At 43.1% G+C, this 13,238-nt stretch overlaps 1 protein-coding gene across 3 annotated transcripts in view; it reads left to right on the top strand.

The window, feature by feature from the left end:
* prkcea (protein kinase C, epsilon a) overlaps positions 1 to 12,934 on the top strand; it is an 877,089-nt gene extending 864,155 nt beyond the window's left edge. For all 3 annotated transcript variants that reach the window (XM_072510726.1, XM_072510720.1, XM_072510732.1), the window contains one exon: positions 10,171 to 12,934. In XM_072510726.1, the coding sequence (XP_072366827.1) occupies positions 10,171 to 10,317 (147 nt within the window). In that variant the 3' untranslated portion in view covers positions 10,318 to 12,934. The remainder of the gene's footprint in view (positions 1 to 10,170) is intronic.
* Positions 12,935 to 13,238: the final 304 nt, after the last annotated feature.

The following is a 13,238-nucleotide window of genomic DNA, read 5'->3' as shown; positions in this document are numbered from 1 at the left end:
TTATTGAGTTATTTGAGAAGGTGACTGAACAGGTAGACGAGGGTAGAGCAGTTGCTGTGGTGTATATGGATTTCAGTAAAGCGTTTGATAAGGTTCCCCACGGTAGGCTATTGCAGAAAATACGGAGGCTGGGGATTGAGGGTGATTTAGAGATGTGGATCAGAAATTGGCTAGCTGAAAGAAGACAGAGGGTGGTGGTTGATGGGAAATGTTCAGAATGGAGTTCAGTTACAAGTGGCGTACCACAAGGATCTGTTCTGGGGCCGTTGCTGTTTGTCATTTTTATCAATGACCTAGAGGAGGGCGCAGAAGGGTGGGTGAGTAAATTTGCAGACAACACTAAAGTCGGTGGTGTTGTCGACAGTGCGGAAGGATGTAGCAAGTTACAGAGGGACATAGATAAGCTGCAGAGCTGGGCTGAGAGGTGGCAAATGGGGTTTAATGTAGAGAAGTGTGAGGTGATTCACTTTGGAAGGAATAACAGGAATGCGGAATATTTGGCTAATGGTAAAGTTCTTGGAAGTGTGGATGAGCAGAGGGATCTAGGTGTCCATGTACATAGATCCATGAACATTGCCACCCAGGTTGATAGGGTTGTGAAGAAGGCCTATGGAGTGTTGGCCTTTTTTGGTAGAGGGATTGAGTTCCGGAGTCATGAGGTCATGTTGCAGCTGTACAAAACTCTGGTACGGCCGCATTTGGAGTATTGGGTACAGTTCTGGTCACCGCATTATAGGAAGGACGTGGAAGCTTTGGAGCGGGTGCAGAGGAGATTTACCAGGATGTTGCCTGGTATGGAGGGAAAATCTTATGAGGAAAGGCTGATGGACTTGAGGTTGTTTTCGTTAGAGAGAAGAAGGTTAAGAGGAGACTTAATAGAGGCATACAAAATGATCAGGGGGTTAGATAGGGTGTACAGTGAGAGCCTTCTCCCGCGGATGGAAATGGCTAGCACAAGGGGACATAGCCTTAAACTGAGGGGTAATAGATATAGGACAGAGGTCAGAGGTAGGTTCTTTACGCAAAGAGTGGTGAGGCCGTGGAATGCCCTACCTGCAACAGTAGTGAACTCGCCAACATTGAGGGCATTTTAAAGTTTATTGGATAAGCATATGGATGATAATGGCATAGTGTAGGTTAGATGGCTTTTGTTTTTTGACTTCCCATGTTGGTGCAACATTGTGGGCCGAAGGGCCTGTACTGCGCTGTATCGTTCTATGTTCTATTTACATCGAGTTAAAATCCGACCTGTTATATTTATATATACTTCATGCAAGTGATGTTTCTTTTTTCATCCAATAATCATAAGGTTTTTAAACCTTAAATAAAAATAGAAAATGCCAGAAACATTCAGCAGGTGAGGTGGCATCTGTGGAGGGAGAAGAAAAGTTAGCTTTTTCAGTCATTGATATTTTATCAGAACCAGAGAATGTTAAAAAGGTTTAACAATTTATGAGCAAGCACACAGTCAGGACAAGTGGGAGAGGGTGGTGGTGGAGGAAAGAACAATGGAGAAGGTCTATGATCGGGTGTAGGGCAGAAATGATTAAACAACAAATGGGGTGATGGTGCAAGGCAAAAAGGTGTTGTAATGGAGCGAGTAGAGAAACAAACGGTGGTTTGAGAGAAGGTCTAAAAGGCAATAGCAGAGGGCCAGTGGGACATGGGAAAACTGGCAAAGAGCTGAAGGCTCTGATGGCTTGGAAATGTGATAGAGAACGGTTGGTGGATCAGCGTATCGACACAAACCACCAGCTCCCAACCACTCAACTCTCAGGGGCTCTGGTACAATCTTCTCTACTACCAGGACTTGCTCTCCAGGAGAATGGAAGCGATGGCTTATCTCCAAAGTTATTGAGCTCAATGTTGTGGCCAGCACGCTGTGCAAACTGCCCGGTGGAATGAGATGCGGTCCCTCAAGTTTGTGTTGAGCATCACTGGAATGATACAGGAGGCCAAGGGTCAAGGGATCAAAGTAGAATGAAAAATTGAAGTGGCAAGTGATCAGAAACCCTTGGCTGTGCACAGAATGGTGGTGGTTCAGCAAAATGATCACCTAGTTGACATTTGCTCTCCCCAGTAGAGGCCATGCTTTGAGCTGAGGATATGGCTTTTTAACTTTGTTAAAATAAATTTTGAGTACCCAATTATTTTTTATTCCATTAAAGGGGCAATTTAGCGTTGCCAATCCACCTAACCTGCACATCTTTGCGTTGTGGGGGTGAAACCCACGCAGACACGGGGAGAATGTGCAAACTCCACACGGACAGTGACCCAGGGCCGGAATTCGAACCCACGACCTCAGTGCTGTAGGCAGCAGTGCTAACCACTGTGCCACATGCCCCCCGGCTTTTTAAATTTTAAGTGCAAGTGAAATACTGTTACTCCAGGAACCCCCCGCCCCCGTCTGCTGATGATTAATTTTCCGCAAAGAAGTCGACGAACGGTTGCCACTTCCAGGTGAACCCTAACAGTGACACTCTCAAGGCGAACTTGATTTTCTCCAAACAGAGAAAGCTAGCCATGTCCGATAGCCAGGTCTCCGACTTCGGGGGCTTTGTGTCCCTCCATGCTAATAGTAGACGTCTCCGGGCTACCAGAGAAGCAACGGCCAGAATGTCTGCCTCTTTCTCCTCCTGGATTCCCAGGTCTTCTGACACCCCGAAAATCGCCACCTCTAAACTCAGGCCCACCCTTGTTTTTAACACTGTGGACATGACGTCCGCAAACCCCTGAAAAATCCCCTAAGCTTTGGACATGTCCAAAACATGTGGACATGGTTCGTCGGTCCTCTCGCACATTTTGCGCACCCGTCCTCCACCCCAAAGAATCTGCTAATCCGGGCCACTGTCATCTGAGCCCGGTGAACAACCTTAAATTGTATCAGGCTGAGCCTGGCACATGTTGCGAACATGTTGACTCTACTCAACGCGTCTGCCCATAGACCATCCTCTATCTCACCTCCCAGCTCCTCCTCCCACTTGCGCTTCAGCTCCGCAGTCTGCGTCTCCTGCGACCCCCATAAGGTCATTATAAATGTCCGAGACGCTCCCTTCTCCTACCCACCCTCTGGAAACTACCCTGTACTGAATCCCCCTTAGCGATAGGAGCGGGACGGTTGACACCTGTTTACGAAGGAAGTCCCGCACCTGCAGATACCTGAATTTGTTTCCCCTCGCCAACCCAAACTTTTCCTCCATGCCCTCATAGTCGGAAAGCTCCCCTCTATGAACATATCCCCCATCCTCTCAATCCCCGCTCTCCGCCATAACCGGAAACCCCCATCCATACTCCCCAGGGCAGACCGGTGATTATCACAGATTGGGGCCCAGAACGATGCTCCCACTGCTCCCACATGTCGTCTCCATTGGCCCCAAACTCTCTGGACCGCCACCACCACTGGACTGGTGGAGTACCGTGCCGGCGGGAATGGCAGAGGCGCAGTAACCAACGCCCCCAGACTGGTGCTCTTACATGAAGCCGCCTCCATACGCACCCATGCCGACCCCTCCCCCACCACCCACTTCCTGACCATGGCTATATTAGCCGCCCAGTAATAGTTGCTAAAATTTGGCAGCGTCAGCCCGCCCTCTCCCGGACTCCGCTCAAGCATTACCTTCCTTACTCGGCAGGGTCTTGCCCGCCCTGACGAAGCCCGTGATCACTCTGTTGACCCGCTTATAAAAGGACCGCAGAATACAGATGGGGAGGCATTGAAATACAAATAGGAATCTCGGGGAGGACCGTCATCTTCACCGTCTGCACCCTCCCAGCCAGAGACAACGGAAGCGCGTCCCATCTCCGAAAATCGTCCTTCATTTGGTCCACTAGCCGGGCCAGATTCAGTTTATGCGGCCGGTCCCATCCCCGCGCCACTTGGATGCCTAGGTACCAAAAGCTTCCCTCTGCTAACCTAAACGGCAGCTCTCCCAGTTGCCTCTCCTGTCCCATCGCCTGGACCACAAACATCTCACTCTTTCCTATATTAACCTTATACCCCGAAAACCGGCTAATTCCCCTAGAATCCTCATGATTTCTTCCATCCCCGCTATTGGGTCTGAAATGTACAGAAGCAGGTCACCGGCATAGAGCAAAACCCTGTGCTCCCCGTCCCGCCCCCCCGCCCCGCCCCCCGGGACCAGTCCTCTCCAGCCCCTTGAGGCTCTCAGAGCAATTGCCAACACAAACAACAGTGGGGAGAGGGGGTACCCCTGTCTCGTCCCCATGGTGCTGTCTAAAATAGTCCAATGTTGCCCTATTCGTCCGCACACTTGCCACAGGAGCCTGATACAGTAACCTGACCCAGTCAATAAAGCCCCGCCCGAATCCAAATCGTCCCAGTATCTCCCACAGATTACTTTCACGATTGTTGTCGAATTATGTCAGCAACTTAAATGTGGCTGATGGAAGGTTCAGGAAAGTAACTAAAATAATGACAAAGCTAATGTCTAAGGGCGGAGGTCACACACGAGATTCGGTAACGATGAACCATTAAATGTTCAGAATTAACCTTATTTGAAGAAGCTCACATCAAAGACCAAAGGGCTTCGAAGTGTGCACTTTGTGGTTTGGGTGGCTTATCCAACCAGCCTGTGCAGCTATTCCATTTCCTGCTAGTCTGACGCTTGAGTGCACACTAATTATAGGATAGTGTCTGTCTGGGAGAATCTTGCCTGACATCTGCATTGAGGTTTCAGGGAGATTCTTGAGAAAGGTGATGGAGAGGGCACTGGTATGTGGTTTAACCGCGGTGACCTAGTGCCAACTTATTTTTCGACAAGTAACCACAACTATAACTGTCAATCTTTGGTGCCTGAAAGTGACCCGAAACCTTGAAAAAGGTCACGAACTTTCAGATGTGTGAACTTTCAGATGTGTGTCACTTTATTCTCACACAGATACACACACATATATAAACACACAAAGCGTGTTGAACTTGTGTGGCTATTGAATTTAAGGAGCAGGCTAACGGCAGTAAAAAAAGATAAGAATGTACCGCATTAATTTACCAAATACGCAACAGAATCTGAAAGAAATCAATGGCAACCGTCAGTTTCTAACTGCTGCTTCCAAGAGCAACAGAGAGCATATTTCAAAGGCTTTCCCTTTTCCTATGACCACCCCCAGCATACTAGTCTGATGCGTGGCTAATAAAATAGAAAATATACATGAGGAGCACTGAAAATATAAATTTGGTGTCGGTTTGCCTTAACAGGGAAGAAATAAATGGGGCATGTAAGAAAGATACCGCAATAATCATGTGTAATTTTAATCTACATGTAGATTGGAAGAATCCAATTGGCAAATGTAGCCTGAAAAATTAGTTCACAGGATGTATGCGGGACAATCCTTGGAGCAGTATATTCTTGAGCCAATCAGGGAGCAGGCTGTTCCAGACTTGGTGATGAGATGGGACAAATCAATAATCTCATGTTAAAGAAGCCTTTAGGTGATAGCGATCATAACATGATAGACTTTCATGTTCAGTTTGAAGGGGTGAATTGTAGGTCTGAGACTAGTGTTTTACACACGAATAAGGGCAATTAATTATAAGGGTATGAAAGTGAACTGGGAAATTAGTTCAAATGGTAGGACAGTAGAGACGCAATGGCAGATTTCTAAGGGAATATTTAATAACTCTGAGCAAAGATTTATCCCAGACGGAAAAAAGACTTTGGGAAGGATGCAGCAGACATGGCTGAATAAAAAAAACTTCAGGATTGTAACAAATTGAAAGAAACACTGTACAAATCTGCAAAGATTAGTGGCAGGCCAGAAGGTAGGGCAGATTTTAAGAAAATGTAAAGAATGATTAAAAAATAAAGAGAGAGGAAATTGAGTATGAAAGAAAGCTAGCTAGTAATATCAAAACAGATAGTAAGAGTTTATGAAAGTATTTAAATAGGAAAAGAATAATTAAAGATAGTTTGGCGAGAGAGAGAGAGAGTGAGTCTGGGGAATTGATAATGGAAAACGAGGAAATTGTGGAGGTATTAGGCAGGTATTTTGCGTCTTCTTTCACTTTAGACGAAACAATGCTTGAAAATTAAGAGGTGAATGGAAGGGAGGGACTTAAAAACAATCACCATCACGAGGGAAAAAGTGCTGTGAAAACTTTTAGACCTAAAGGGTGACAAGTTTGTTGGACCAGATGGCCAGCATCCTAGGATCTTAAAGTGGCAGCAGAGATAGTAGAGACATTGGTTATAATCTTCTGAAATTCCTTTGATTTTAGAAGGATCCAGTGGATTGGCAAATAAATAATCTATCGTGTTTATTCAAGAAAGGATGGAAATAGAAGGCAGGAAACTGCAGGCCAATTTGCTTAACATCTGTCAGAGGGAAAATGCTGGAATCCATTTTTAAGAAGTTTATAGCAGGACACTGAGAAAATCAGAATGTGAATGTGCGGCATTGTGTCTTAAAGTAAAATAGTGTTTAACTAATTTATTAAAGTTTTTTGAGGAGATCCCCAGCCTCACAGATGTCAGTCCTCAGCCAATTCAATTCAATCCATGTGATATCAAGAAACAGCTGAAGGCACTGGATACTGCAACGGTTTTGGGCCCTAGCAATAATACGGAAGACGTCTGCTCCAGAACCTGCCGTGCCCCTAGCCAAGCTTGTTTCAGTTCCATCACTGAAAGAGTTCCTCAGGGTAATATCCTACACCCAACCATCTTCAGCTGCTTCATCAATGACCTTCCTTCCATCATAAGGTCAGAATTGGAGATGTTCATTGATGATTGCGCAATGTTCAGTATCATTTGCGACTCCTCAGACACCGAAGCAATCCATATCCAAATGCAGCAAGACCTGGACAATATCCAGGCTTGGGTTGACAGGTAGCCAGTGACATTAGCGCTACACAAGTGCCAGGCAATGCCCATCAGCAACGAGAGAAGATCTAGCCATCGCCTCTTCACATTCAAAGGCATTGCCATTGTTGAATTCCCCACTATCAACATCCTATGAATTACCATTGATCAGAAACTCAACTGGACTAGCCATATAAATACTCTGGCTACCAGAGCAGGTCAAAGACTAGGCGAGTAACTCATCTCCTGACTCCCCAAAGCCTGTCGACCATCTTCAAGGCACAAGTCAAGAGTGTAATGGAATACTTTCCACTTGCCTGGATGGCTCCAGCTCCAGCAATACTCAAGAGGCTTGAAACCTTCCAGGACAAAGTAACGTACTGTTTGTTCCCTCTTTCACAAACATCCAGCCCCTGCACCACTAACGAACAATGGCAGTCGTGTGTACCATCTCCGAGATACACTGCAGGAACAGTGATATCCTGGAGCCGAGATGATTGACCTCCAATCACCATAACCATCTTCCTTTGTGCTAGGTGTAACTCCAACCAGCGGAGAGTTTCCTCCCTGATTCCCATTGACTCTAGTTTTGCTAGGGCTTCTTGATGTCAGTCACCATACTGACTTGGAACTATATCACCGTTGCTTCACTGTCACTGGGTCAAAAACCTGGAACTCCCTCCCTAACAGCTATGTGGATGTACATACACCTCAGGGAATGCAATGATTCAAGAAGGCAGCTCACCACCACCTTATCAAAGGCAACTAGGCATGGGAAGCAAGGCTGGTCTAGCCAGCGACTCCCACGTCCCATAAATTAATAAAAAAGTACAAACAAGCTGGATAAAGGGAAACCTGTGCATGTGGTATACTTTGTTGTGTTGGGTGCTCTGGATCCGTGGAACACATACAGGCCACCAACACTTAAAATAGTACAACACTATTTTATTAAGTTAGAAACTGTTGAACATACTTTCACTGTGGGTTAACACAATGTTAGATTAAACTAAAGACCTATGCCTGTCCTAATCAGTCTATGCACTCAGCACATGGTGAAGATCTGTGCTGTAAGCTCTGTCCTTCTGAGAGGCTGCATCCTGAATGAGCGGGAACTCTGATGCCCTCTGTCTTTATAGTGAGTGTGCTCTAACTGGTGATTGGCTGCGGTGTTGTGTGTGTTGATTGGTCTTGCTGTGTGTCCATCAGTGTGTGTGTCTGCACCAGGATATACTGGTGTATATTATGACACACTTGGATTTGCAAAAGGCATTTGATAAGGTGCCACATCGAAAACTAACACACAACATATGAGTACATGGTGTAGTGAGTAACATATTAGCATAGATAAAGAATTGGTTAGCTAACAAGGAGCAGAGAATTTGAATAAATGTGTCTCTTTTGGGTTGACAAGCTGCAACATGTGGAGTACCACAAGGACCAATGCTGGGGCCTCAACTACTTACAATCTACATCAATAACCTGAATGAAGGAACCAAATGTATGGCAGTTAAATTTACTGATGGCACCAAAATAGATGGAAAAGTATGTTGTCAAGAGCAGGTCGAGAGCCGGGAGAAGAATTAGACAGGTTAAGTGAGTGGGCAAATATTTTACAGATGGAGTTTAATGTGGGAAAATGTGAACTTGTCAATTTTGGGAGGAAGAATGAAAAAGCACTATACAATTTAAAAGAGAGATTGCAGAGGGATCTGGGAGCCCTGGTACATGAATCACTAAAGGTTAGTATGCAGGTACAGCAAGTGATTAGGAAGCCTAATGGAATATTGGTGTTTATTGCAAAGGGGAATCGAATATTAAAGAAGAAGTTTTACTGTAGCTGTACAGGGCCTTGGTGAGACCACACCTGGAACACTGTGTACAGTTTTGATCTACTTATTTGATTAATAATATATAATCGTATTAGAAGTAGTACAGAGAGCAGTACACCCAACTCATTCTTGAGATTAAGGACTTATCCTATAAGAAATGTTGAAGAATGAGGGGGGAGCATATTGAAACATATATGATCCTGAGGTTACTTAATAGGACAGGTAGAGGGAAGATGTTTCCATCCGCTGGTGGACACTAGAATTAGGGGACACAGTTTAAGTATAAATGGTCTCACTTTTAAGACTGAGATGAGAAGTTTTTCTCAGTGGGCTGTGAGTCTGTTGAATTCTCACACCCAGACCGTAGTGGAGGCTGGATCACTGAATGTATTCAAGCCTGAGTTGGACAGATGTTTGGTGGACAAGAGAGTCAAGAGTTGTGGGGTGCAAATAAGAAAGTGGAGTTGGGACCACAACCAGATCAGCCATGATCTTATTAAATGGAGCAGCAGTCTCGAAGGGCCGAATAACCTCCTCCTGCCCCTACGTCCTATCTTCTCAAGGAGGCATATATACTTTATATATATATATGTATATATAGTTCCATTGATGAATGAAACATCATAGGAATGTTCTCAAACACAATTTGACATTTTGTACAAAGAGTGGTTTTCAGAGCACCAAAACCCAAGAAAAAAATAATAATTTCTATGTGAAATTAGACGGGGCATTAAAGATGGAAAATAATCATTTTAAATCAATAAAGAGAATTTGGAAGGTGAAATATTTGTCACAAAGTCAATCTTATTAAAAATGATCCTGTTTCAATTAAAGATGGAAAATAATCATTTTAAATCAATAAAGAGAATTTGGAAGGTGAAATATTTGTCACAAAGTCAATCTTATTAAAAATGATCCTGTTTCAATTCAGAAGTTAATGTCGTATTTAGCCAGCATTGACATGATGGGCTGAATGACCTCCTTCTGTGCCACAAGTCTTTCTGTGTTTAAGACAGTGGACAGAGCCACTGCATGTGGACATGTTAGGACTAGGGCGGGATTTTCCAGCCCGTCATGCCAAAGAGATCATCCAGTCCTGTAGATAAATTCTTGATTTCTCGAGGAATTAAGGGCTATGGAGAGAGAGCGGGTAAATGGAGTTGAAATCAGCCATGATTGAATGGTGGAGTGGACTCGATGGGCCGAATGGCCTTACTTCCGCTCCTATGTCTTATGGTCTTATGGCAAACCCGCCCCCCCCCTTCCCCCGCCATGTGAGTTCCCTGGCTGCAGTGAGTGCAAACAATGGGAAACCCCCGACATCGGCCAATGGTGGGCTGTCACAATACACGCTGTAGGGGGTGGAAAGTCCCACCCATAGTTATTCATATTGCACAGCTTAATTTCAAGTCTTTGGAATCACTTATGCAGTCTCCCCTCCAGGTATTAACTTGCTTTGTGTCTCAGATTTCAATGCAGTCGTCATTATCTGCTCTTCTGAAATCCTTCTCATTGTTCCTTAGAAAACCAAAAGGGACGTGAATAACTTTGACCAAGACTTCACACGTGAGGAACCTGTGTTGACGCTGGTGGATGATGCCATTGTTAAGCAGATAAACCAAGATGAATTTAAAGGTTTCTCCTATTTTGGTGAAGAATCAATAGCCTAAGACATTTTCCTGGTGCTGCCACTACTTGTCATTACAATGCAATGGTCCTAGAAATCTAGCACGTCATTAGGATTGAGTTTTTGTTTAGTACTGTGTAGTACCTGCGTTTCCCTGCAGTCGTAAGTGTTTAATGTTTCTACCTTGTTTCCATTTCCTGGTGTCTGTTTAAATTAATGCACTCCAAGGATTTTTGTTTTATTTCTATTTAAATAAATAGTTATTTTTGCTTGTGTTTCAAGCCCTCCGCTCCATCTGGATTTTTCAGAGGAGACTTGTGTGTGTAATGCAAACAGTAATGTATTGTTATACTTGTAGTACTGCAGGTTCATTCATATACAGCAGGAGCTCCGGTACAAGGAAGTGGAACAACCTTACAACAAAGGCACATGAAGCAGAACTACATACCAGAGCTTGACTTAGAAATAGAAGCCAAGGAAAGTCAACCAGTTGGCCAGCTTGTCTTGTCAATCAGTTGATTATTCCACCAGTATGGAAATTGCTCAGGCGAACAGAAAGGGTTACTGAGAAGTTTATTTAGTTATTTTTTATCTTATTGTGGAGATGTTACACTGTTTTAAGTTGTCACTATTTTGTGCAATTTCGAGTGAATTAGGGTGTTTGAAATTACTTCACACACCTGGCTGTTACCCAGCCTAGATAAATACTCAAACTAGTAGATTGCGAGTCAGTCATGATTATTGTGCTCACCTAGTTAACTACTCCGTTCTTTGGTGACAATCCTACAACTTACAGTGTAATATTTTACTGTAACTTAGATCTTGAACAATCACCTTGCACTGAATAGTAGGCTTACTTCACAACCAATGCTCATCACCAAGACCAGAGTTGTTTGAGACTTTTTTGTTATAGTAGTGTGTTACTTTGGCACATTGCACAAATCCTTATTTATACTACTGTCCCTTATCTGTACTATATTTTCAAGTGTGTATCTTATTTTTTTAACAAAGAATAGACTATGAAATATTGAGCATTATACCGAGACATAATAGACGACTGACGATCAAATGACACAAAAACTGACAAGATATATGATGGTGTACATTGTTTAGCTTTTTATGAGTTATGCTATGATAAGTGTGGCTGTGGTTGAGGAAGTGACAATGTACACACATGCTACCAGTTTGAGCAGGTCAGGTCTGGTTGTGTTCTATTTTAGTGTTTCATGTGTGTGTGTGTGTGTGTGAACGTGTGTGTGTATATGTGTGTGAGCAAGCATGCGGGCGTGTCCTAAAGTCACTTAGAATTTTACTGGACTAGTTTCCCAGTCTCTGGGATCCATATTATCTGATGCACCTGGATTGCCAGATGCACAGAAATACTTGTGAGTGGCAAAGTAGCACGAAAAAGGGCTCTTTGCTTTTTGTACAGGCAAGAAGTTGTAAATACTGTTTGCTGCAAGGCCTGTGGAGTTCATTGAACAGTATCAACTGCTGCATGTTCAGGCATATTATATATATATTATAAATATATATATATATATATATATATATTAGTCATTGAAAAAAGTAATTAATGATAATGTCCATGTGCAATACTCTGTATGTGTATTTGTTCAAGTTGCTGACTCAAGTCTAACAAGTTGAGTTTTTTTTTGTCCAACATCATAACCTTGTATTAAGCTATACTGGACCTCAAGTACAGTGCTCAAACTGTATTTAAGGGTGTTACTAAACATTAGGATGAAAATTAATGCAGACATTTGCAATGCTGTCACAGTTGCTCTCTTAAAGCAAGATATTTTAGAATGGAGACTCAAAGTCGAAGGGCATTTTTTGATTATTTATGTGAAGCAAAACACGTAAAAATTAGTACATTTTTCTTATTCCGTACATTCCTGACGCTTCTACAGATATGTTCTTCAGTCTGCTGTGTTAAGCATGAGCATTCATAGTATTAGTGATATAGATCAGGTCTCAGACTTAAGCACACTTGTGTTTGGTTTGTACAGTATATGACAAGTAAAACAGGTGGTCAAGTCGGTTCATTGTGAAGTTTGCATGGACAGGTGTTGCTCCATTATCAGCTTTTGCCTGTCTTGCCATTTATTATTGGTTTACATTCACAGAAAAGTGATACCTTTTTGCTTGACTGTTGAATTTTTTTTTCTCTTAAATGTGAATGCACTACTGCATTGCTTCCCTGTCTGTTGTTAGATCTTCCCCTTTCCTGTGTCTGCCTGCCTTTGGAGTACTTAAGTGCAAAAGAAAAGCGACAGTATCTCGGTCTCCTTGCTTCTCCTTCCTCCTCTATTTTACATAGAAGAAAAGAATCGCATGTCTGCTTTATGGAGAGCGATAAAAGGTTTGTCTCCAAAAACAAGGCAAAAAAATTACCTCTTTTTAACTTAAACAATGTACAAAACATGAGTCTGGCTGAATCAAAATGTTTTAAGTTTAGTTTATGGTTTTTTTTTGTGATGCTTTGTTTGTACAAAAGGTATTTTCTTCATGGATGTATTTTAAATTTCCTGCCATCATTAATGTTATTTTATTGTAAACATTATTACTGTGTGCCAAATGTACTGTATTCAGCAGGACGTGAATGTGTAATGTTTGTTTTAAAACCCAATAATAAAAAAAAAACAATGTCAAGGCAAGGTGTTTGATTTCTTTCTGCATTATACAATTTATGTCAAAATCATTGCATCACTTAATGGCCCAGACCTTCCATTCAATGTTGGTACTGCCTGTTCTGATCCTGACCCTGGTTAAAGAGTACCCACTTACCTTCCTCTGATTTTTGAGAGCACCCTTCCAAATGGTCTCAGAGCAGGAAACCTTGGCAACATCAGCAAAGGGAAACCACACAGAAGCCATGTCCCCTTTTCACTATGACTAGCTGTCATATTCTGGTAAGTAAAGAGATAAAAAGACCCAAATCTTCTTTGTGAAGCTGCAGAG

This window comes from Scyliorhinus torazame, chromosome 1 (genome assembly GCF_047496885.1).
Source record: "Scyliorhinus torazame isolate Kashiwa2021f chromosome 1, sScyTor2.1, whole genome shotgun sequence".
Taxonomy (NCBI): domain Eukaryota; kingdom Metazoa; phylum Chordata; class Chondrichthyes; order Carcharhiniformes; family Scyliorhinidae; genus Scyliorhinus; species Scyliorhinus torazame.
This window is presented reverse-complemented; position numbering and strand designations above follow the sequence as displayed.